The following is a 25,514-nucleotide window of genomic DNA, read 5'->3' as shown; positions in this document are numbered from 1 at the left end:
TAAATTGTTCCAAATAAAAAAGGTTATTAGTTTTAAAAACCAAGGGAATGCCAAGCATTCCCATAATCCCAGCAACTCAGGAGACTGAGGCAGGAAGATGGCAAGTTTGAGGCCAGCCTATGCAACCTAGCGAGATTCTGTCTCAAAATCCAAAGGACTGGGGGCATAGTTCAGTAGTTGAGCACCCTAGGTCCAATCCCTAGTGGTAGTGGTATAGGGGAAGACAAACAAAATTTGTGATTTATTTTTATTTTTTAATTTATTCTGATTAGTTATACATGACAGTAGAATCATTTGACTCATTGTACACAAATGGAGCACAACTTCTTCTCTGGCTGAACATGGCTGAACATGGTACAGAGTCACACTCGTCGTGTAATCATACATGTATATAGGATAATAATGTCTGTCTCATTCCTCCATCCTTCCCATCCCAACCCCTTCCCCTCCCCTCACTCCCCTCTGCATAATCCAGAGTTTCTTCATTCTCCAATCCCATTATGGATTAGCATCTGCTTATCAGAGAAAACATTCAGCCTTTGGTTTTTTGGATTTGGCTTATTGTCACACAGCATGACATTCTCCAGCTCCATCCATTTACCAACAAACGCCATAATCTCATTGTGTATATGCCCCACAGTTTCTTTATCCATTCATCTGTTGAAGGGCATCTAGGTTGGTTCCAGAGTTTAGCTATTGTGAATTAAGCTGCTGTAAACATTGATGTGGCTGTGTCACTGTAGAATGCTAATTTTAAGTCCTTTGGGTATAAACTGAGGAGTGGGATAGCTGGGTCAAATGGTGGTTCCATTCCAAGTTTTCTGAGGAATCTCCATACTGTTTTCCATAGTGGTTGCACCACCAGCTTGTAATTTTATTTGATCCTTTCATCAGCATGTTCTTTTATACTTCTTAGCCCTTGGTATTTAGCTTTCATCTGCAAAATCAGAAGGACAGATGCTTGCAGGACCTTTGGACCAATCTGCTATAGGAACCAGTATCTTCTTTGCTCCCACTGCCCTCTATTTGGGAATGGGCTGGGATCCCGGTCCATCATGAAGACCTACTTCTGTGGTTGGCAGGAATCTTACCTCCTGGTTGTGCATTGTAGGATTGATCACTGCTAGGCTTCATTTTCTTCACCTGTTAGAGAGAACCTGCCTAGAGGGGGAAGGGAGAGTCAAATGAGCTTATGCATGTAAAGAACTGGCCCAGAGGCATGGGGTTGTAGCTCAGTGGTAGAGCACTTGGCCTAGTTTGCACCAGGCCCTGAGTTCCATTACTAACAAGCAAAGGAAAAAAAAAAAAATCTGACCCAGACCAAAGGTTGTGTGTTTTGCAACAGTTTCATTCTTCCTTCTTATTCTCTGGTTTTTGGTGAGAGGAATACTCATTCCTTTAAGACTTGAGATCAACCATTCAGCATTGGTTTGAGGCCGAGAGGCTGCCATGGGCCTAGCAACCGTACTGTACCCCTTTTTCCCCCCACATGAATTTCCCAGGGGCCAGGAAATGTGACTCTTTCAGTAGCTAGTTCTAAGTGCTCTGGAGTTTTAACATTTAGATTCTTGAGATTGTGCCATGACTGCTCCATCATCCTACAGGGGAGCCATGTCAAATTTGGGAACTTACTTTGGAAGGCAAGCCCCTTGTGGCTTCTGAGCTTGGAGCTCTCTTGGCTCAGAAACCCAGAAATCTGAAAGGAAAGAGACATTAGAGATTTTCAAGGGCACTGAAACTGGTGGGCTTAGCTGTGCATGGCTGCTTACCTGTAGGTGGCAGTGGTGACGCGGGAATGAACAAGGCAGGGTACACAGGGCAGGGTGCTGGCAGAGAGGCCCCTTTCAGAAGAACAGCAATAATACCAGAAATAACAGCCATGCTAACAGCGTGTGGAGAAGGGAACTCTGGTCTAGGGACTGTTGGATTTTTCTGTGTGTTTGTTTATTCTCCTGTAACCGTGGGAGAGAAGTCTGTTATTACAGCATATTACAGATGTGGGAAATGCCAGGAGAGGTCAGATGACTGCCCTGAGGTCACACAGTAATTGGCAGAACTAGGATTCACTGAAGTCTGAGTTCACAACCCCTGCCCATAGCCTCCACTATGGATGCACAAATGGCGCACATTTCGCCTGCATCAAACTGCCTAGGGCCTATGGCCAGGGACCTCTGAAGGGGCTCACAATAATCATTTAACTTCCCAGGGGCCCTGGCAGCATAAAATTAGACCTGTTGAGGACATGAAAATGTCCTCCTCCAAGCAGCTTTAAGTTTAGGTAGGGGACCAAAAATATACTCACAGCTCATAGCCAGAAAGATGGGCAATCTCAGAGAGCGAGGGCATAGATCAGAACACTCCAGAGAGACCATTGGATGGACAGGCTGAAGTGAAGGCCCCCAGGCCAGAGAAATCTGAAGTGACTTCCTCAGGCTTGCAGCATCCTCTAGATTCTCCTGTGGTTCCTGCTTATCCTCCTTTGCTGTGGATGAGGACTCAGATGGATCGTCTCTTCAGCTTTGTTTGCTCTGGTGGTATATGATTGGGTTATGTAGGCCCAAGGACACCTGCTTTTACCACTTCTATTCACAAAGTAATGAAAATTCTGGCCAAAGCAATTAGGGAAAGAAAAGAAATAAAGGCATCAGAATGGTCAAGGAGGAAAAAGTAAAATATCTCTGTTCACAGATGACATGACTTTATATGTAGAAAATCCTAAAGATACCACATACAAAAAAATCCTGTTAGAGCTAATAAGCAAAGTTGCAGGATACAAAATCAGCATTCAAAGATCAGTTGTAGGGGGCTGGGTTTGTGGCTCAGTGGTAGGGTGCTTGCCTAGCATGTGTGAAGCACTGGATTTGATTCTCAGTGCCTCATATAAATAAATAAATAATAAAGGTCCATCAACAACTAAAAAATATTTTTAAAAAGATCAATTGTATTGCTATGAACAACGCAAAAAAAAAAACAAAAAACTGAGAAAACGATTTCATTTACAGTAGCACCAGAAAGAATAAATAACCTAGGAATTAGCAAAAAGCTTTTGCATTAAACCCACAAAATATTGCTAAAAGAAGCTTTACATGGTGATATGTGCCTGTAGTCCCAGCTATCTGGAAGGCTGAGGCAGGAGGGTTGCTTGAGTCCAGGAGTACAGGGGCTTGGGCAACATGACAAGACCCCCATTTCAAAAGAGTGTGTGTGTGTGTGTGTGCATGTGTGTGCATGAGTACACATGCACATGTTTGTTTTATATATATGAAAAATGAACAAGTAAGATAATCAAAATTAAAAATTTTCTGCATACTACAGTGATAAGCCACATCAATGTTCATAGTAGCTCAATTCACAATAGCTAGATTGAGGAATCAACCTAGATGCCCTTCAGTTGACGAATGGATAAAGAAACTGTGGTATATATACATAATGAAATTTTACTCAGCCATAAAGAATAAAATTATGGCATTTGCTGGTAAATGTATGAAGTTGGAAAATATCATGCTAAGTGAAATAGGCCAAGTCAAAAAACCAAAGGCCGAATGTTTTCTCTGATAAGTGAATGACAATATATAACAAGGGGGGGGTAATGGGGGGAAGAGAAGAATGAAAGAACTTTGGATGGTGTAGAAGAAAAAGGGGGTGGGAGGGGGGTGGGGATGGAAAAACAGAATGAAACAGACAGTATTACACTATATATGTGTATGAGTACATGAATGGTATGAATCTACATTGTATACAACCATAGAAATGAAAAGTTGTACCCCATTTGTGTACAAGGAATCAAAATGTGTCTGTAAAAATAAAAATTTTAAAAAAATTGCGAAAGGCACTATTAAATCAGGCATGGTAGAGCATGCCTAATCCCAGCAGTTTGGGAGGCTGAGGCAGGAGGATCATGAGTTCAAAGATAGCTTCAGCAATTTAGGGAGGGAGGCACTAAGCAACTCTGTGAGACTCTGTCTCTAAATAAAATACAAAAAAGGGCCGTGGATGTGGCTTAGTGGTTAAGTGCCCCTGGGTTCAATCCCTAGTACCAAAAAAAAAAAAAAAAAAAAGGCACTATCAAAGAGATAACCCACAGAATGGGAGAAAATATTTTCAAAGCATGTATCTGATAAGGGATTAATATACAGAATCTAGAATACATAAAGAACTATAATTCAGTGACAAAAACAAGCAAACTAAAAACCACCCAATTAAAAAACAGAGTGGGGCATTGGTGGCATGCCTAAAACCCCAGCTTCTCAGTAGTCTGGGGCAGGAGGATCACAACTTTAAAGCCAGCCTGGGCAACTTAGTGTCTCAAAATAAAATTGATAAAGGGTTGGGGCAGTAACTCAGTGGTAAGCACCCCTAGATTCAAACTAAAAAAATAAAAATTAAATTAAAAATGGATGAAGGACTTTTAATAGACATTTCTCCAAAGGAGATGGATAAATGCCCCCATGAACATATGAAAAGATGTTCGGTATCACTAATCATTAGGGAATTGGAAGTCTAAACAACAGTGAGATGCCACTGTACATCTGATAGACCAGGATCACATAATTGAATTGTAGTACCAATATTTGATCGCAGGTCTCTCTCTTAATAAAGCCTGGGCATTTGCATGATATTGTCCTATCATCCATCTAAACCTAAGTTCGGATGTGAGGTTGATTGTCTTTGATGATTTCTGAAACTGCCCGATCCTCGCTCTCAATTCATGAGATGAATCCCATCACCACTATTTTAACAAAAGCTTAATACAGCTCACACTTCCATTGAGACTTATAAATGACCTCTGTATAAGCTGGAAGTGTCCTTGTTCTACTGGATAAAGCTATGGAGAAGTGACACTTGCTTTTTATATAACACACTAGAACTCACACATCCAAACAAAAGCTGTACTTACAAGCAGTGACAACACACTCCAAGAATATAGCAATTGCTCAAAACATGTGTGCAGCAGCCTTCAGACTGCAAAAAAAAGCCTCATTGTTTTAATTATCACTCATTTTTCTACCAAAAAGGATACATCCCCATCTCTTTCACCCTTCTTACTCATCACACTCAGCACCCATAGACAGTTCTGACCACCCTGACAAAGCAAACCCACCCACAAATGGTGAGACTGCCTCCTCATGAATGTGATGCTGGCATTGGACTGTGCAGGGGCCTGGGAGGCTCCTGAGATTGGGAACAATCCTAGCCAAAGTCCTCAGATGGCTCCAGTTTGGCAGGTACAGGGTAGTTTTTGATTCTTGTTTATAAGATGAGGAAGGGCTGAGAAGGCACTTCAATGTCAGCAATGGGTAAGAGCCAGATGGGCTCCAGAGACACCCTGCCCCTACCTCATATAGATGAGGAAGAATCCAATTCAGAAGACCAGGAAGCAGCAGGTCTGGTCCTTTCTGGGATATCAGACTCAGGCAGGGGAGGAGCTGGGCTGGTAGTCACAAGACTGGGAAGGGCAGAGGTGGTAGGCACCCAGGAGGAACAGTGTGAGGCACAAGTCATTTTGGGCTAGAGGATAAAAGATTGAGGACAGAAAGTTGAGGGAGCTGAGGGGTGGACCCACGTGTAGCCCCTGGGATAGCAAAGTACACTATGTCAGGCCCAGGCAGAAACAGGATGAGCCCCCTTGCTGTGGGAGTTCCTCCACATGAAATGATCCATGTCTCCAGCCTCCTGCTATACCCAGACTGTCTCTGAACACCCACCCTGCACACCCCCCCTTGGGTTCCCTCCCGAAGGAAGTGACTCACTAGTGGGGTCACACACAATAGGGGCATGTCTTTGGCCATCAACCCAGCAGCCTCCCCAGCAGGAGTCTCATCCTGAAGCTAGGACTCTGCTGAAGGCTTGCCCTTGTGACCCTTCCAAGCCAGCAAGGGGAGAGACCAGCCCATCAGGGGGCCATGCAGTGCTAGTCGTCATCCCCTTCATAGAACTCAGGCTATGACATACCGAGATTGCTCTTTGGTAGAGCCACAAGGGACACAGTCTTGGGAGGCTTAATAGAGGAAATATTAAATCAATGAAACCTCATTTCCAAGTTCGGTTTAGCAGCAGAATCCATTAACCTTATATTCACCCTCTCCCTTCCTCTAATAATACCAGCAAGGGGTTCAAAGGCATGATAAACTTATCCTCAGGGTCAGTGCGTTCTATTCAATTACTGGGATTCTGCGTTTTTCAAGCTAAAAGACATATACTCATTTTGATTATAAGGAACCAACCCAAAAAGAACATTCTTTTCTTTTCACTTTGCTGGAAATGCCACACAAACAGAACTGTGGGTATTTGGCTCTGCTGAGACAGATGAGGGAAGTAAGGCTGACAGAGCAGCTCAAATCAATTCTTATTTTTCTCTTCATAGAAGAATTCCCAGCAAATGGGAACAAAGTTATATCTGATTGCCTCTGGAACTGAGGCCACTCATTGTGGGCTCTCTCTCTTGGTCTGGTCCCCAGGCCAGAGGAAAGCAAAGTTCAATCTCATTTCTTTTGTCACATATGTTGTCAAATCCTAAAATAAAGCATAGTAAAGCAGCAAAAACAATACTCTAGGGAGCATGAGGCAAGCCATTCCTACCGACCTGCTCTGTGGGATGGATAAAGATTAACACACCAGTGACCCTGGTTGCAAAATGCTGAGCTCTCTGGCGATATGCTAATGGCCAGGGGCTATGCAGGACTGTACTGGGCAGGGCTGGGGCAATTGGATATAGCTTCCATTAAACCTTCAGTAGCATATTATCTTGATGCTGTTGCCATGGCATTTTCTCCATTCAGAAAGGCCATCTCCTGCATGGTATAGGACCCAGGCCATGATGCGCTGAAGCCTTGACCCTGACAACAGTGATTGTGCTCCTACCCACCCACCACTCCCATGTACCCCTCCCAAGACAGCCCTGCTGGGAGGAGCCCCCCAATCCAGTGGGCTTGGTTTCTTGGCTGGTGCTTTTTTAACACTTTGATGTTAAAAATAGTGACTTCAGAAACAGCCAGCACCAGAAGGCAAAAAGAGGGTGGTTTTAGCATTTTGCATTCAGCAGCATGCTTTTGGTGAGCGTGGGGAAGAAAACAGTCAAATTATCTACCTCCCTAACAATTGATTGTGGGTAGGAGCCCAGAGATGTCAGCACAAGGGAATGGCATTCAGGGATGCTTCATGCCAGGTGTGGAGAAAGAAGAAAAGGGGTTTCAGTGGGTAGGGAGCTCTTGGGATAGTATGCCCAATAATATGAAATGAACCTTCTGGATTATTATCTGCTAGTGAGGCAAATTGGCCTCTACAAACCAGGTGGAAAGAAAAATCAATCCCAGCATTCTACACAGATCCATTATTGCCTCTTGCTTCAGATTTCAAATATGCTTTGTGAATGTTAATTGCGGATGTTCCCCTTCCTCTGGAGAGACAAGAGAATGAATTTCAAGTTCTCATTCCTGCCTTGTGGGATATCCTTTTCTATAACAGCTGCCACCACCCTCCCTCACCTACCTTAAAAGGAAGATAGCAGGACCAGTGGAAGATACCCAGAGTACCATCTGACTAGCCCGCAAACTACTCCAAGGTAGCTCTTTCAGTAACTTTCAGGTAAAGTAAAGCCACATGGTCCCAATACCATTTACTAGAGATTGACAAGGGTCTGCAGTGTAGCACTTGGCATTGTTGGAACTGGGGAGAGGAAGATGGATAAGACCCTGCCTTCAGGGGTCAGTGTGATGGGGGAGGCAGATTGGCAGGCAGTCATGAGACAGTCCAGCTGGGGCTATAACAGGACAACCACAGCATTCTGGGTGCTCTCGTACCTGTACCAACAGGCAGTTGAGGAAATGAATGTCACCTACTATACTGTGACAGATACAAAACAGGCAGGATGATGAGACAAACCAGTGAGAACCAGTCAGAGACTGTGCTCTCCCAGAGAAAACTACTAAGGCTCTGTCTCACTGCCTAGCTAGAGAGAACACAAGGGAGGACATGATGTAGAACAGTGGTCTTTAATCTTGGCAGCATGTCACAGTCACTCAGAAAGCTTTCTAAAAATATTGATGCCTATTCCCTCCCATGCCAATTAAATCCAAACCTCTGGGTCATGTGTGCCCCAGAAGCTCCCCTGGTGGGTCTCTTGTGCAGCCAGGGCTGAAAACCACTGACTCTGGAGGAAGGAATGCTAACAGTCCTTCTTCAGACATCAGTAGATTGTGCAGTTACCAAGTACTGGGCACTGGGACATAGAAGAAGGAGGCAAGTCAGACCTAGTCCCTGCCCTAATGGATCTCACAGCCAGGAGGCAGAGAGTGACCCTCATTCTGGTTTTGAGTTCTTAGCCTGATTCCCATTTCTTCTCTGGGTCTTAGGTTTCCTGTCAGATGAGGCAACAGGCCTGAATTTTCTCTGACTCCCACTTCCTTGTTCCCTCCAACCCAAAAGTCTGTTAGCCTATGTATGTTCTTTCTTTTTTTGGTGATTTCTTAAAATTGTAAAATATACGTAACATACAATTTTTCATATTGACCATTTTTAAGCACACAGTGCTATGGTGTTAAGTACATTCACATCATTGTGCAGCCGTCACCACCATTCATTTTCAGAACACTCTCATCTTCCCAAACTGAAACTGTCCCCATTAAACACCAACTCCCCTCTTCCCCCTTCCCTCAGCCCCTGAAAAACTGATCTGTTTTCTGTCTCTATGAATATGACCACTCTGGATACCTCATAGGAGTGGAATCATAGAATATTTGACCTTTTGTGGTTGGATTATTTATTCTACTCAGCTCTCAGCATAATGTCCTCAAGGTTTTTGTTCTGTTTTATTTGTTTGGTACTGGAATGGAACCCAGGGTTTAGCTAAATTGCTGAGGGTCTCAATGAGTTGCCCAGGCTGGCCTCGAACTTGTGATCCTCCTGCCTCAGCCTCTCAAGTCAGAGATTACAGGCATGTACCACCACACCCAGCAGTTCAGCTATGTTTTAGCTTGTGTTAGAAGTTCACTCCTTTTTAAGGCTGAATAATATTCTACTGTATGTATAGACTATATATTTTTTAAAATCCATTTCCCTGTGGATGGACAGTTAGATGGTTCTACCTTTTGAACATTATAAATAATACTGCTGTGAACATGGGCATACAAATATCCCTGCTTTCAATTCTTATGGATCTTATGGTAATTTTATGTTTAATTTTTTGAGGACCCCACAATACTGTTTTCCATAGTTACTGCCCTATTTTACATTCCTGCCAACAGTGCAGAGGGGTTTCAGTTTCTTCACATCTTCACCAACACTTATTGCTTTTTTATAGTAACCATCTTAATGAATATGAGATGGTTTGCATTTTATTTGCATTTCCTGAATGCTTAGTGATGTTGAAATATCTTTTTATTATTTGTGGCCCATTCATTTATCTTATTTGGAGAAATGTCTGTTCTGGTTCTTTACCCCATTTTACTCTGTTGATTGTGTCCTTTAATTCACAGAAGTTTTTGTTGATTGGCTGGTTGGTTGGTTTCTGGGAATCGAACCCAGGGATGCTGAACTATATCCCAGCACTTTTTATTTTTATTTTGAGGCAGACTCTCACTAAGTTTCTAAGGCTGGCCTCAGCCTCTTGACTAACTGAAATTTTAGGTGTGCACCATAACACCGGGCAGAAAGTTTTAAATTTTGATGTAATTCAGTTTCTCTATTTTTTGTTTCCTTTGCCTTTAACATTATATCCATTAAATCATCGTCAAATCCAATGTCACAAAGCTTTCCCTTGCTAAGACTTTTATAGTTTCACTCTTATATTTACATCTTTAATTCACTTGTAGTTAAGTATAAAGGTCCAACCTCATTCTTCTGTGTATGGAGAGCCAATTTTTTCAGTATCATTTGTTGAAAGAATTGTCCTTTCCCATTAAATGGTCAGAAGATTGTTTTGTGGATGAAATAAAACAATATATGTTTCATGAAATGAAACATGTGATGTGTGTTAGCTTTCTGTCACTGTGACAAATACCTGAGAAAAACAACTTAGAAGGAATAAAGGTTTACTTTGACTCCCAGTTTCAGAGGTTTCAGTCTACGGTTGGTTGACTGTAGGTGAGAAGCGCATGGTAGAGCAAAGAAAGGACAGGCTGGGGTCCCAGTATCTCTTTTAAGCACACACCCGCAATGACCCAACTTCCATCCACTAGGCCTCACTTCCCAAATGTTCCAGCACCTCCCAGTAGTACTACAGGCCAACAGCCAAGCCTTTAGCATGTGGGCCTTTGGGGGACATTTAAGATCCAAACCATGATACCATGCCTACAAGCAGCCTACCAAGGGATGCTCCCTTCTTCCACCTTCTTTTCTGAAATGTAATTTTGAACTACTTCATTGTAAGAACAAGTACCTATAGAGGACTGACTGTGTCCTGCTGAATTCTAAGTTTACATATATTAACCCATTTGATATTCTTAACAATTCTATGGGGTAAGTACTATAGTTTTGGCATGTAGAGTTTAAGTAATTTGCCCAAGGTCACACAACTAGTGTGTGGTAGAGCCTATATTCAAACCCAGGTAGTTTGGCTCCAGAACCTGTGGGTGCATAAACTTGACATACTCGTGTGTTGGGTGATTTGTGATGGCTCAGACTGGAGCTTTCTGGTCTGGAATTTGGAGAATAAAGGGCCATGTTATGACTCTGTCCACTGGACCCAGAGATAGAGCTTTTCCTAAATGTTCTTTCATGAAAGCAGCACCCTCAGATTGGATCCATTGGCTCAGCCCATCTGCTTGGGCAGAGAATGTGGTGGTTCTGGTCTCTTCTTTCATTTCCTTCCTGGGTCCCCTTATTCCAGGAGAAATAAAAAACAATGTTCTCTCTGATTTCACAGAAAAGGCAACTGATGGTTCCCTGCAGAGCGAGGACTGGACATTGAACATGGAGATCTGTGACATCATCAATGAGACAGAGGAAGGGTATGTGCCCCTGCCAATCCTCCCCCAACTCTCAAAGCCTCCCTCAACTCTATGGGGGTCACTCAAAGCCTGTCAGGACTGAAGGATAGTGGGCTTGACTTCCAGTTTTGCTTTTAGTCTGTTCACTGATAAGCTGGCATTCTTAATGATTGGTCCTTTTCCCAGCTACTTCTACCCCCTCTTTCCCAACCTGTTAATCACCTGCTTTGAATCACAAGTGGAAATTAAGCTGCTTGGTTACCCAGTCCCCAGTGGCCATTTGTCTCTATTACCAAATCTTTGCCTTTCCTGCCCTCCTCTCAGCCTCTGTTTTCCCTTGGAATATGTGAGACTATCTCTGCCCTGGTTTTCTGGACAAGAGACCCAGCAGTCACAGAAGGAGGACCAGGGTGTGGCCAGATAAGGCAGAAAATGAGCAAGGAGCACACATGGCACAGAGCAGCTGAGTGTTTCTGGCATGACTTGCCCCTCTTGCGTCCCTGCACTCCTGGATCTGTTCTTACTGTTTCCTGTGTCATCTCCTACTTTAAGGTCCGCTCTATTTGTACTTCTTTCAAACTGGTCTGTATTTATCCCAGTGTCCATACCATAAACCTTTATTTACTGTCGCTATACCCTCTTCTGTTGCCAGGTAATTCTTGAGCATTTCCCATGCTTTCCTCTGCTATAAGATGGCTAAGTCCAAGTCCCTTCCCAAGTGGCAGAAAAACCCCACAAGTTGGACTGATGGTAGGGTGCCCATATGCTTCCTGACCCTTGCTAGAGGGCTTCTGACTGCTGGGTCCTGCCTATGGCAAGGAAAACAGTTGGAACCAAGGCAACCCTGTGACCTTGGATCTTGGTACTGTAACTCACTAGCCTTCTGTGTATGAAATGGCCAATTACTTAATCTCAGAAGGTTGGACCTGCTTTCATTCAGTAGATATTTATGAAATGACTGCCTTGTGCCAGGCCCTGTTCCAAGTAGGAACAGCACAGCAGTAAGCAAGTCAGACTCCCTCCCCTCCCCTCAGGAAGCTGCCAGTCTATAGTGGGAAGGTGGACTGTGAAGGAGATAATTAAAACACATAAGCTGATGAGATGGGGACAGGACTATGGGAGGGAGCAAGGAGAGAGAAGGCTGGGAATTAGCAATTTTAAACAAAGTAATCAAGGAAAGTCTCAGGAAGAAGGTAACATTGAACAAAGTCTTAAAGGAGATGAGGGAGTGAGATGTGAGGTTTATACAAAGGAAGAACTGTCTAGGCAGAGGGAACAGCAAGTACCAAAATCCTGGGACAAAGGGTATCTGGTGTGTTTGAAGAATAGTAAGGTGGCTCATAGGCCCAAGATGAGGTCAAGGATGTGGAGGGCATCCAGAAGTATAGGGCTGCGTAGGCACCAAGGCAACTGGCTTTAGCTTCTGGTGAGAGGAGGCCCACTAGAAGATTGAGCAGGAAGTGGCATGTTCTGACTTTCATGTTAAAGAGATCACACTGTCCACTGTGTTCAGAATGGCCTGACTGGAGGCAGGCCAAGGCCAGAAGCAGACAAACCAGGTAGATTCTTACAGTCATCCTGGTGTGAGTGATGGTGAGCTTGAGGAGGATGGTAGTAGGGGAGGAAGTGAGGACTGATTAGATTCTATATAGATTCAGGTAGAGCCACTGGAATTTGCTGATGTGGAATGTGAGCAGAAAGTCAAAGATAATTCCCTGGGTTGGAGCCTGAAGAGGCACAGGATGGAACTGCCATGTTCTGAAACGGAGCAGACTTGAGGGGTCAGCTACCAGCTCAGCTCCCAGGAGAGATGCTGCAGTGTGGCTGCACAGATGACTCTGGAGTTGAGGGCAGTGGCCTGTACTGGCCCATCTCTAATACCATAATCCCTGGAAGCAGCCTGGCTACCTTCCTTCAGACCTTAACAGCTCTTCTTTTCTGGTGAATTGTACAAATACCTATGTGACTTGAGGGCAGGGCAGGAACTCTGGGTTCCTTTATTCCTTGCATCCCTTTCATTTGCCACTCATTTATTCATTTATCCAGATGTCCAGCTGTGTTTAGCACCTCCAAGTGAAGGGTTAGTTCTCCAAGATGCCAAGGAGGATGTGCCAGCCTATTTATGAGGGCTTACCTAGGACCACTGTTGGGACTGTGGCTGAGGCCTATGCCCAATGCCATAGGCTCTGAGGGAAGGGCAGGTGCAGAGGTGTCCTGAAGGCTTTGGTCTGGGGCTTCAAGATTAACAGGATGACACGTGTTCTTTGTAGCTCAGGGTGGCATAAAAAATGGTCAGTGAGTTGAGAGATAGATTTGTGGTCTTGGATGCACAGGGCAAATTGGGACCATCTGGAATCAGGCTGAAAAGGAGGTCCAGGTCGGTGTGTCCTTTTCATATCTGCTCTGTTCTTCCAGGCATCTGCTTCAGCCCTTTTCCCTCCCATCTAGTCCCTGCCTCAGATCTCAGCAAACCAACCCTTGCTAATAAGCCTCAGGGCCTTCTCAGGCTCTTGGGGTGAAAACCCTTAACCACACCTCTCTGTAGCACCACTACAGGCCCTTCAGCCCCACTGACCTTTAAGCTCCTTGAAATCTCTGCATTCCTGTCCCCAGTTTGAAATTCTCCACGATATGAGCATCATGTAAATATGTTCACAGCTCTTCTTTTCTGGTGAATTGCACAAATACCTATGTGGCTTGAGGGCAGAATAGGAACCCTTCCAAATTGGCCGAACTGGTGAGTGTTTTCTTAATCTGCAGCTCACAGATCTGGACGCCCATTCCCTCTGGTGGCCCAGGCTCCTTTTGGTGCATGATTGAGTGAGAGAAGATTTTTCATCTTGCCTTGACTGTCTTAAGTCCCTTCCTAAGAGGAAGAAAAACCCCACAAGTTGGGCTGATGGGAGGTTCTCTTAGTCCTCTCTGGAGAACTTCTGACTGCTGTTCCTTATTTTCCCCAACTGATCACTTTCTCTAAATGGTTGCCAACACTCACAGGACCTGGGCTTAAATCTTGCTTCACTGGCCCCCTTCCCTCCAATTTGGACAAATTCTCCGTTAGATGATTCCATAGTACCTGGTATTATTCTTAAGTTCATCACAGTTTAAACTTGTGTCAGAGCAATGTCATTGTCTTGTGCACAACCCCTGCGGGTCTATGAGCTCCGTGAGGGCAGGAATTCCATCTCTCTCTCTTTTTTCAGTGGTGCTGGGAATTGAACCCAGGGCCTTGTGTATGTGAGGCAAGCACTCTACCAACTGAGCTTTATTTGCAGCCCAATTCCATCTCTTTTACCTCTAGTTTATCCCTAATCCTAAGCACAGCATCACATGATTTGCTCTTAATAAATATTTGTTGAGTAAGGGAATAAATGAATGAAGTCCCTAAGGCACTCACAGTATGATGAGGAATGCAGGCATGTAAACATAATCATAACACAGCATGACAAGGACAGAGAAAGAGAAAGAAGCTGTATATGGCTGTGGAGACAGACCAATGCAATAGTCACCAGCCAGCCTTGAGGCTACAGGCAGAAAAGCCTTCTTGGAGGAGGTGACACCCAAGTGGAGTCTTCTAGGATACCAGGGCACCTGCCAGGAGAGGCAGGTGGATGATGGGGGTCAGGGGGAGGTGGAATCCCTAGGCCACAGAGCAGTGTGTGCAGCACACTTAGGAAGCATAATGTAGTAGATTAAGGTTGCAGAGCCTAGAGCCATCCACCTGGACTAGAAGCCTGGGTCACTGTTCACTTGTTGTGTGACCTCAGGTGTGTTACATCTCCCTGTGTCTCAGTCTTGCCATTTATAATATGGGTTACCAACAGTACTTTATCTCATAGGGTTGTTTAAGGATTGCCTGTCTCTTTCTTAGCAATTGCACTGTGCCAGGCCCTGTGTCCAGCTTGCATCATTTTATACAGCACCTGCCCCAACAGCCCTATAAAATAGGGACAGCCTGTTTTAATGGTGAGGAGACTGAGACCCAGAGTGGTTTACTCTTTTGCCAAGAGCTTCATAGCATAGCAAGATGGAAACATGCAGGATGCAAACCTAGGCTCACCTGGGTCCAGTCATTGAAGTTGCGCCTGATCTTCCTATATAAATATATATATATATATATATATTTTTTTTTTTTTTGCTTTTTTGCTGGAGACCATGGTCCTGGCAAGTGCATATGCATATTGGTGAATGACCCCACAGGCCTCTCTCTGGGCTCTCCTCAACGTTCAGGGCTAAGGTCACCCCAAGCATGAAGAACGCTGACACCCGAAGCCTTTTACGGAAGTCCAGCACTCATTAACCATGAGTGCCTAACTAAATGTTTGAGACCCTATTTACCAGGCCTCACCCCAGATCTAACTAATTAGGACACACATGTGAATTTTGGAATTGCTCCCCATGCAACAGTGGTCTGCAACTCTGAAGAGGAACTGCTGACCTGGATCATTTTCATGACCATCTCTGACCTTCCCCAGTTCACTGAGTCTTTATCTGCATTGCAGCCTCTAAGCTGGAGGGGCACAGAAGGGGAACCAGTAAATGCAGCAGAGCGAAAGCATGGCTGAGGCATGTATGTGTGTGTGTGTGTGTGTGTGTGTGTGTGTGTGTGTGTGTGTGTTTTCAGAGTGATGGAGGAGGGGCAGCCTCCTAGGGATGGGAAATGAGAATGTTTCTCAGAAGAACAGGTCTGGAACTGAAGCCTGATGGTCTAAAGGCCCTGGGGACCAGTGATGAGCTTGCTGTATGACTGGAAAGAATGACTCTCAGGAGTCCATGGTGGGAGGGTGCTGCAGAGATGGGATCATGGGGCCCTGGAGAGCTACCCTGACAGGCCTGGCCTTTCCAGTGAGTGCTTCTGGGGTTTGGTGCCTCTTACACTTGCCTGATCTTTCCTCCTGCTCCACCACAGCCCTTGACTCAGCTTTTCTTGCCTTCTCTGGGTTTCCAATTCCAGCTGTCTAATCTGCAGCAGCTCCTTGAGACTTTGCAGTTCCTCTGACCTGACTGGGATGCTCCTCTCTGAAGCTTCTCCCCTGGGGACAGAGATAAATACTTGCTCTTGTGTTCACCCAATCACTCTCAGGCAGTACTTCCCACAGCCTGGGGATGAATTTTCAGTTTAAACCTAACTGGGAGCCTGCCGACTGTCTGATTGCCCCATTCCCTGAGAGCTGGTTCTGCCAGCACAAGTGCTTGCTGCTCTTGGAGGGAAAGCTGTGTCCATTTTTTTCTGCTCCATGTAAGTTCAGGAGGCGAAGAAAGAGACTGCACTGAGAGGGATGGCAGCTACCGGACTTGCGGGTCTGGAATGACCGTGGATTGGCAGAGCCCTTAAGAGAGGAAATCAGTGTATGCACCTGGCCAATAACTGCTGACTTACACCAGCTCAGCCCATCAGAGCACAGAACTGCTCATGTCCAATATTTGCAGAAATCAGCATCCCCATTTGGAAACTGCAGCCATATTGCAAACATACTTGGCCAGGGCCCATTCCCATCCCATCAGGTCTTTGATTCAGGAGCCAAGAATTCCCACAGGGCGGCTATGTTTCAAGTTCAGAATGGGAAATGGAGGTTCAGGGCATTTAAATTTTTTCCAGAAGCCTGGTTGCTTACTGTGTCTTTCCCTCTAAATTAGGCTGATTGGCAAAGCTTCCACTCTCCCCTCCCCTGACTTCCTTACACACACTTGAAAGGACATCTCCATTTAGTAAACAGAATACAAATATGTTAGAACTATAGAAGTCGGAAGTCCCAGACTCTCAAACACTCATCCTAGGAACGAGGGAGGTACAGTTACACATCCTTTAGTGGAAGACCGGAGCCCACCTGTGATAGCAAAGAGCTGGCTGGCAACTGGGTGGGGCTCCCCAGAGCATTGGGCGATGGGACACCAGGAGCAGGGGCTTTGTGCCAGGGGCAGCTCTTAGACCCACAGATTTGTGGAATCATGTATTAAAATAAATTATATAACATGTTAGACCCAATCTTTCCATGTATGCTTAGAGAACTTAGGATTTTAACTTTCTCAAGTATAATATTAATTTAAGGAAGAATTCAAAAGCTATCAATTTAGGAACAAGGAATAGGGCCCCTTTATAATCTGGAGATTACCTGTGATTCTGTAGAATTCCTCATGGGAATCCACATCATATCTATAACCTGATAACACAGAATTCCTTGGGCTTTGAAGAGACTCACTTGAGTTTTCTCTGGGAGAAGGAGTTCCATGGATTATAGAAGGAAGTTAACATTGAAGTTTCAGTAAAGACCTAGCCATTTACTCTCCCCATATCTCTCTTGTGGTTTGGAAAAACTCTTCAGTGCCTCTATCCACCACTGGGTTAAATAATGTTTTGAGGAAACAACATGTGAATGTGATACAAAATTCAAAACTGCAAAGAGTTACTCCAGTGAAAAATCCCCCTCTACTTCTGCCATCCATTTCCCCTCCTTGGGGGCAGCCACTGTTACCAGGTCTCAGGGCTCCCTCCAGTGATTCTCTTCCGACCCTGACATGTGCTGCATATGTCTTTGCTATTCTTTTATAACATAAATACCATCATGCCTTATGTACTATTCCACAAATAACTTTATGCATGTCTTCAAGTTTGGTCCATAATAATGTATAAGGAATTTCTTTATTGTTTTTCTCAGGTGCCTAGTATTCAATTGTATGGATGAGCCATGATGTTAATTGAACTCATTTTCTATTGGTGGCCATTTGGTTTGTTTCCAATCATGTACATTTATAAACATGACGTGGTGAATAACCTTGTATATATGCTAGTTGATGCATGTGGGAGTGAATTTGTAGGATAGTACTACAGAATGGGACTTGGGAGGATCTTACTATGCCTGCCTTTTTCTCCAGGCCAAAGGATGCCATCCGAGCCCTGAAGAAGCGGCTCAGCGGGAACCGGAACTATAGAGAAGTGATGCTGGCACTGACAGTAAGTGCTGATCTCTAGCCTCATTTACTCCACAGGATGAGCCATCCCTCTGTCCACTTGACATAGCCTCAGAATGGCATGGGGCCAGTGCCACTGAAGTTCCACGGAGCCTTCTGGTAGCACCCTTGTGTTTTCCTGCCTTTCTCTGACATGGGGGTGAGCTTCAGTTTAGTACATGTAAAGCAGCAGAAGATAAGGCATGGGCAGGTACAAAAGTCCATAGCAGAGGAGTCAGAGGCCAGGGTTGGTCCCCTTCCTGCCACCAGCCTGCTCTGAGACTGTTAGATGACAGTTTCTCTTTATAAAAATGTTCTCTTCCATCCATGTGCTGTGGCACTCCTATGGTCTATCTACTCAGGAAGATGAAGCAGGAGGATTGCAAATTCAAGGCCAGATTGGGCAACTTAGGGAGACCATTCTCAAAATAAGATTTTTAAAAAGGGTTTGGGATGTAGCTCAGTTTGGGATGTAGCACTGCATCACTATGCAGTGCTTTCCTAGCATGTGCTATGTCCTGGTTACAATCTCCAGTATTGGAAAGTTTTAAAAAGGTTCACTTCCACCTATCTAGTACCTACCCTAAACTGTACTAAACTTTCAGATATTGTTACAGATAGTTATAGGCAGTTTCCAAAATGGGTTTCATTATCTCCCTCATACAGATGAGGAAACTGAGGCTCAGAGAGGTCTAGAGGTTTTGCCCAGACTTCACAGCTAGTAAGGTATGGAGCTGTGGTTTGCCATTATAAAATGATCTTTGTTTGGGGTAAAAACTGAAAATAGCTGCAAAGGTTCTTGAAAAAGTTAACCAAGTGACTCCTTTCGGGAAGAACAGACCAGATTTTTGCCCTTCTTAAGATGTCAGAGAATTAAAAGGGAGACTTCAGTTGCTATTTCTGTCTTAAAAGCTAACAGTTTTTCAGATGTGGCAAAATCTGGGCCACAGTGAGTTCTTATAATAGAAACTATAACAGGTCAGCATGTCGGCTTCTATGTAGGTTTGAATAGTGGGTTATTTATCCAAAACAGCCTTAACGTGTTTCCTTTTAAAGCAGAGAAACTATTTGAATTCATTGCCCAAGTAAACCCCAAAACTTATTAGGAGAGTTCTCTCTGCCAGCCAATTGGGATGTGAATAATAAAGGAGAAAATGCCAGTTAAGAAACAGAAAGTTGAAAGCTTTTATTTTTCTCAGATTTTGAGCCACTATGTTCACTAAACCCAGAGTGATGCCCAAATGAGTTGTTGTCAATAAGTCACATCACCAGGGAATGAGCTGTAACATGTCAGAGCATTTTCCTGGTGTCTGACTTCTTTACAGGCCTGGACATTATCTGACCTTTCCTAATGGTCGGGTCTCTGCTGCTAATCAGCTGATACCTTCGGGAGACCTGTGAATATGCAGAACCATTGTCCCTGTACCCAGGGCCTCACGTGGTACATTTTAAAGCATCATCTCACATCTGCTTTGTTGACTCCACGTGCCCTATTAGTTGTTCTCAGTCCTCCTGCTTTTGTTTTTATTTTTTATTTTCGGTACTGGGAATTGAACCCAGGGGCACTCTACCACTGAGCTACATCCCTTGCCCTTTTTACTTTTTATTTTGAGATAGGGTCTCACTACCTTGCTGAGGGTCTTGGCTAAGTTACTGAGACTGACCTCAAACCTGTGATCCTTCTGCCTCAGCCTCCTGAATTGCTAGGATTACAGGTGTCCACCACCACAGCCAGCTGTCTTCTTGCTTTTTGTGGCTCTTTCCTAGCTTTGTATCTGTTCCTGCCAAGATTGTTAGTATTTACCCAAAATAGGAGCTAGAGATCCTGAAGGGCTGTCTGCTTGAGACTTTGTGTATATGATGGAAACATCTGCTTCCGATTGCTTCCAGGCCCCTTTTGCTTACTCCATGGATTTTGGCTGCACTCTGGAAAATTCCCACTGTGTCTCATGGCTTATACACTAGAGGGACAGATCTGCCAGGGGCCTTTTTGGCAAGGTGGCCTAAAGTGGCTCTTCCCAGACCAGGAGGCCCTGCTGCATCTCCTGCTTGAATAGGCTTTGGAATGCTCTGCAGCACATACACCTCTGCTGGGAGTGTTTTCAAGGCCAGGCTGGGACACATTGACCTTGAGGTCTACCATCTAATAGAACTAAGTGACATGCTCCCTAAAGGCAAGAAGAGTGTCCTGCCTATGGCCTACCTGGGAGAGGAGCTAGAGCCTCAGGTTGCCCTAGGGAACTGCAGAAGAAGTAGGGGAAGGACAATTTCTGGCTGGCTGCTGAACTGCCCGGTTGGGATGTCCCAACTGTGGCCTCCTAGGTCAAGTTGTATAACAACTCTGAGGCTCAGTTTCCTCAACTCTAAAATGGGATAATACCCAACTTACAGGATTATTTCAAGGAACAATTGAAGGGACAAGAAATCTAGGATATAATTCCTGTCATCTGAGAGATTCTCAGCTGATGTGGCTTCTTGGAGGAGAGCTTATGAGAGCCATGGTCCAGTGCCCTTGGGGAGGTGAGGAGACCAGGGCTCCTGTGAAGGTGGTTCTGAATTTCCATCCTGCCTCTGGCATTGACCTACAGTTTGGGCCTAGACCAGTCTCTTTTTCTTTCTAAGCCTTTTATCTTTAAAAAATGGGGTAATAAGGTCCACTTAAAGAGAACTAATTAGTTGTGAGAATGGAATGAAATTACCTGTGATATGGAGGGATCTCTCTAAGTGCCTGGCGTGTGGCAAGAATTCAGTCAACATCACAGTTCTGGAATTTTCTCTACAGTCATGCTTTGTCAAGGTAAAGTCCAGCAGTCTGAACCAGATCTGTGGAAGAACTGTGTAAGTTAAGCTGTGGTCAGATGAGTTTGGGCACATGAGAATAACTGAGGTAATCAGAAATGTCCTGTCACTGGTGATATCCTTTCAAGGAGGCATTTCTTGGCCAGTTGACTGTGGCACTAGAGGTGGGGGTGGCATGGAAAGGGCCAGGTAATCCTATGGGTTGATTTCTAGAGAGCTGAGAAGGTTAGAGCTGTGTTCAAGGATGGAGAGGCCCTCCCATGAGGACCTCTGAATTCCAAGGGAGTTCTTACTTGTCCTATGGCAGAATAAGAAGCTATTCCTTTATTCAAGTGGGTAAGCAGTCTGATGAATTGTAACTCTTATAATCATAGTCTTCATTGGTCCCGAACCTGCATGAGACACTGCTAACTGCTTTACACATATTCTCTTTAATCTTCCCAACAGTCCTGCAAAGGAGGACTTATTGTCCCCACCTGACAGGTGAAGAAGCTGAGGCTCTGAAACACTTGTTCTGGGCTGCCAAGGGAGGAAGTGGCAGAACTGAGTCTAGCTCACACTGGCCATCTGGTCAGAGCCTGTATGCCAGCCTTTCTGATCAGCTGCGGCCTGTAGACTGATCTGGACAAAGGAGGAGTAGGCGGCATCTGATTCGAACATGTACCTTAAAGCCACTGGCAGCTGAGGCCCACAAACCATTTGTCAAGGGTGGAAGATCCCTTGTCATTGCCAATTTTGTTTGCAGACGCAGGGATGTGTGGGGTGTGTGTGAGCATGTTTGGTTCCTCACACATAAGGGCCAGTAACTCACCAGGCAATTCAAGCTGTCACAGCAACCTCCTCTTGTGACAGAGCCTGTTTCTCATTGGCTAATGTCTCACACCCAGAGGCCCAGAGAGAGGAGTTGAAATGCTAATTTTCAGGGACCGCTCAGTCATTTTGATCCCATTAAAACACCAGCATCCTTCTCATGCAAAACCGGTGCCTCAATTACCAACTAATTGCCTGATTATTGTGCAGGGACAGGAGACTTCAGTCAGCAAGGGGCTGCTGTCATCCCTGGAGGAACGACTGAATTAGAGTGTGGGAATGTGTGTGCCGTGGAGGTTTGGTTCTGGAGGAGACGTGTGAGGAAGATGATCTAGGAGCAGGACGGGTAGTGGGGGCACTCAGCTGTCCTCCTCAGTTCCTGGAGTCTCCTCCAGTTCTCACAGTGGTGACCCTCCCTCCATCCCTCCCCACATCAGGTGCTGGAGACGTGTGTGAAGAACTGTGGCCACCGCTTCCACATCCTAGTGGCCAACCGAGATTTCATCGACAGCGTTCTGGTCAAAATCATCTCTCCCAAGAATAACCCTCCCACCATTGTACAGGACAAAGTGCTTGCTCTGATCCAGGTAGGCTGGCTTCCCTCACCCAGTTTGTTGGGATAGAGTAAGATGGGGCCTCTGATGAGTCCTCATGCTCTCCCATCATTTAGAGGGAAAAATGGAACCTTCTGGCCTTGATATTTATTGTGAAATACTTATTTTCTTCATACTCTTCCCATTGGAGTAAAATCCAAAGCAGTGACTCTTTAACCAATTGACAGAGTTTTGAAGAAACCTGGGTGCCCAGTGCCCTGCTGCCCACAAAGGTAAACAGTTGGGGCCCCTCAACAGTCCTCTGAGGTAATGTGGAGTGGGAAGGGCCATGTTAGAGCTGTGTGCAAGGTTGGTGAGGTCACAGGGCAAGAGCCAACTCAGGGGTGGTAGAGGCATTTTCCACTGAGGAGATGACATTTTTGTTGTATCCTGAAGAATGAGGAGGAGCTTGGTGGAAAAGTCAGAATGTGAGAGGTATCACAGCCAGAGAGTGGCACGTGCAAAGGCCCAGAAATATCAAAGAAAGCAGTTGACTCATTTGGGGTGTCTTCATTATTACTGGCTCTGCAACAAATTATCCCCAAATCTAGCAGCTAAAAAACAAACAAACAAATAAACAAACAAAAGTTCATTCCTGCATGGTTTCTGTGGGCCAAGCACTCTGGATCAGCTTGTTGGGCGAGTCTGGCTTGGGGGTCTCATGAGTATGCATTCATCTGAAAGCTGGACTTGGGCTAGAGGCTGCACTCCCAAGAGGTCACCCCCACATGACTACTGGTGGGAAGCCTCTGTTCCTTGCTGATTATTGGCAGGAAATATGAGTTTAGGTCTTAATGATCCAGTCTCTGAAGTCACAAACCGTCTTTCCCATCTTATTCTGTTAGAAGATAATGACCAGGTCCAGTCTTAAGAGTAGGGAAACTAGAGCTGGGGAGAGAGCTCAACTGGTAGAGTGCTTGCCTCGCAAGCACAAGGCCCTGAGTTCGATCTCCAGTACCACACACAGAAAAAAAAGAATAGGGAAAATAGAGGCTGGGGTTGTGGCTCAGTGGTACAGTACTTGCCTTAGCATGTGTGAGGCACCGGGTTCGATCCTCAGCACCACATATAAATATATGAATAAAATAAAGGTCTACCAGCATCTTAAAAAAAAAAAAAAAAAAAAAAAAAAAAGAGTAGGGTAATTGAATCCCACCTCTTTTTTTTTTTTTTTGGGTGCTGGGGATCGAACCCAGGGCCTTGTGCTCTACCGACTGAGCTATCTCCCCACCCCCTGAATCCCACCTCTTGAAGACAGTGTTAAAGAATTTGTGGACATGTTTGAAAAACCATCTCATGGAGAGCACAGTGTAATGAAGAATGTCTGGGGCCAGGCTTGTGGTGGGCAGGGCAGGAAGGAGATGAGGCCAGAGGATTTGCAGCACTTGTGGACTGTGAATGCTGAGGGCCTTAAGCTTGATCCTGTAGGTAGTGGGGAGCCATTGAAGGTTTCCGAGCTGGTCTGCACACAGACCTGATTTTAGAGCACCCCAGTGACAAGACACAAAAGTTCACAAGGAAAATCCACAGTGGTACATGCCTATAATCCCAGCTGCTTAGGAGGCTGAAGCAAGAGGATCACGAATTCAAATCCAGCCTCAGCAACTTAGCAAGGCCCTAAGCAACTCAGTGAGACCCTCTCTAATAAAATATTTGAAAGGGCTGGAGATGTGGCTTAGTGGTTAAGCCACCAGTTTTGACACCTGGGTTCAAACCCTGGGACCAAGTGGGGTGGGGCACAGAATCCACAAGGACATTTTTCCTTTTTTTTTTAAACTTTTATTTACTTACTTATTTTCATTAATTTCTTCGACAGTGATAAATATCTTTTAAAATATTCTTTTCATACATGTATATAGGGTAATAATGTCTGTCTCACAATCTACTGTCCTTCCCTCCGTGCCCCACTGCTCCCCTCACTGTCCTCCATACAATCCAAAGTTCCTTCATTCTTCTCTACCCACCCCCCACTATGGATCAGCATCTGCTTATCAGAGAAAACATTCGGCCTTTGGTTTTTTGGGATTGTCTTATTTTACATAGCATGATACTCTCCAGTTCCATCTATTTACCTGCAAATACTATAATTTCATTCTTATTTAAGGCTGAGTAATATTCCATTATGTATAGGTACCACATTTTCTTTATCACAGGACATTTTTCTTTAAATTTTTTTTGTAGTTTTAGATAAACAGCATGCCTTTATTTTGTTTATTTTTATGTGGTCTAAGGATCGAACCCAATGCCTTATACATGCTAGGCAAGTGCTCTGCCACTGAGCTACAGCCCCAACCCCTCCACAAGGACATTAATGTAGGTTAGTCACCCACATTGGCAGGAGTGAGACAGAATCTGCAAGTGTCCAAAGGAGATGGGAGACCAAGCCAGGGGAATGTGAGCAGGGTTTCCATAAGGGCAGAAGGAGGCAGTGAGACAGAGGGATCTGGGCAGACAAAGCCATGTGGTCAGGGAGTGGGCACAAGGGCTCTTCAGGGGAGTTGAGCATAAGACTAGAGAGGATCAAGAAGTGCCAATGAGGAGCTGCGGCCTCTGCCTGCAAAGTCCTGTCCAGGCTCTTGGAGAAGTTGATTCCTCTTCATCATTAAACACACCACAGAGGCCTTCTGGCTACCTGGTTTAAAGTGCACATACAGATTCTTTCCCTCTCACATCACCCTCCTTTATGGTCTCCAAGTGCAACTTTGCTTACTTTTCTATGATTATTGTAACTCAGTTCCTTGAGAGTCCGGGGTTAGTTGAATGTAGAGCAGTTGAATGTGGAGAGTGGATGGTCAATAAGTATTTTTTAAATGAAGTTCTGAAGCGGGGAGGAGTATGAATGACAGCAGAGTCTCTTCCCATGTTTCCTATAGGATAACCTCTGGCATGTCATTCTCACACACACACACACACACACACTTAGGGTTACACTTCACCTTCTCCTACCCTTCCCTCTTCCTCCTCCACCCTGCCACAGCCCCTCCTTCTGGAGCTATACTCCTCTGCACACCCCCAGGAATTGCTGCCAAGAGAATGATTATTGGCATTCTCTTACTTAAGACAGGGTCCCTCAGTCTGAACCCCTTATGTAGGTCTTACAGTAGCTGCAGACTCAGAAGGAGACTTCCTGAGTAAGAAGTTGCTCACCCTGAGACCTGGTGGGCCCCACTGGGGTACAGCTCACTGTCATAGCAAGCACAGCCAAATCAAGGGGCGTGATCTCTAAAAGAGGCCCACAGAGCCTTCTGCACTGGTTGGGCCCACACTCTGTCTTGTCCCTGTATACCTGGCCCTGATCGTGAAGCTTCCTTTTCTAATCACCACCTCCCTTGGTTCCAGCTTCTCCTGGGTTTTCCCCAGCACTGCTTCTAACCTCAGACAAGTAATGTAACTTCCTGGACATTTGCCTCCTTATCTTAAAAATTGGGGGCTGGCTTCC

The 25,514-nt window shown here is 45.0% G+C and overlaps 1 protein-coding gene across 12 annotated transcripts in view; it reads left to right on the top strand.

The window, feature by feature from the left end:
- The window catches only part of Tom1l2 (target of myb1 like 2 membrane trafficking protein), a 113,080-nt gene that overhangs the window by 47,302 nt on the left and 40,264 nt on the right, over positions 1 to 25,514 (top strand). For all 12 annotated transcript variants that reach the window (XM_047543994.1, XM_047543995.1, XM_047543992.1 and 9 more), the window contains exons 2-4: positions 10,862 to 10,946; positions 17,799 to 17,877; positions 21,920 to 22,069. In XM_047543994.1, the coding sequence (XP_047399950.1) occupies positions 10,862 to 10,946; positions 17,799 to 17,877; positions 21,920 to 22,069 (314 nt within the window). The remainder of the gene's footprint in view (positions 1 to 10,861; positions 10,947 to 17,798; positions 17,878 to 21,919; positions 22,070 to 25,514) is intronic.

The sequence above is a fragment of the Sciurus carolinensis genome, chromosome 3 (genome assembly GCF_902686445.1).
Source record: "Sciurus carolinensis chromosome 3, mSciCar1.2, whole genome shotgun sequence".
Classification (NCBI taxonomy): Eukaryota; Metazoa; Chordata; class Mammalia; order Rodentia; family Sciuridae; genus Sciurus; species Sciurus carolinensis.
The sequence above is the reverse complement of the archived record's forward strand: the minus strand, read 5'-3'. Positions and strand labels throughout refer to the sequence as shown.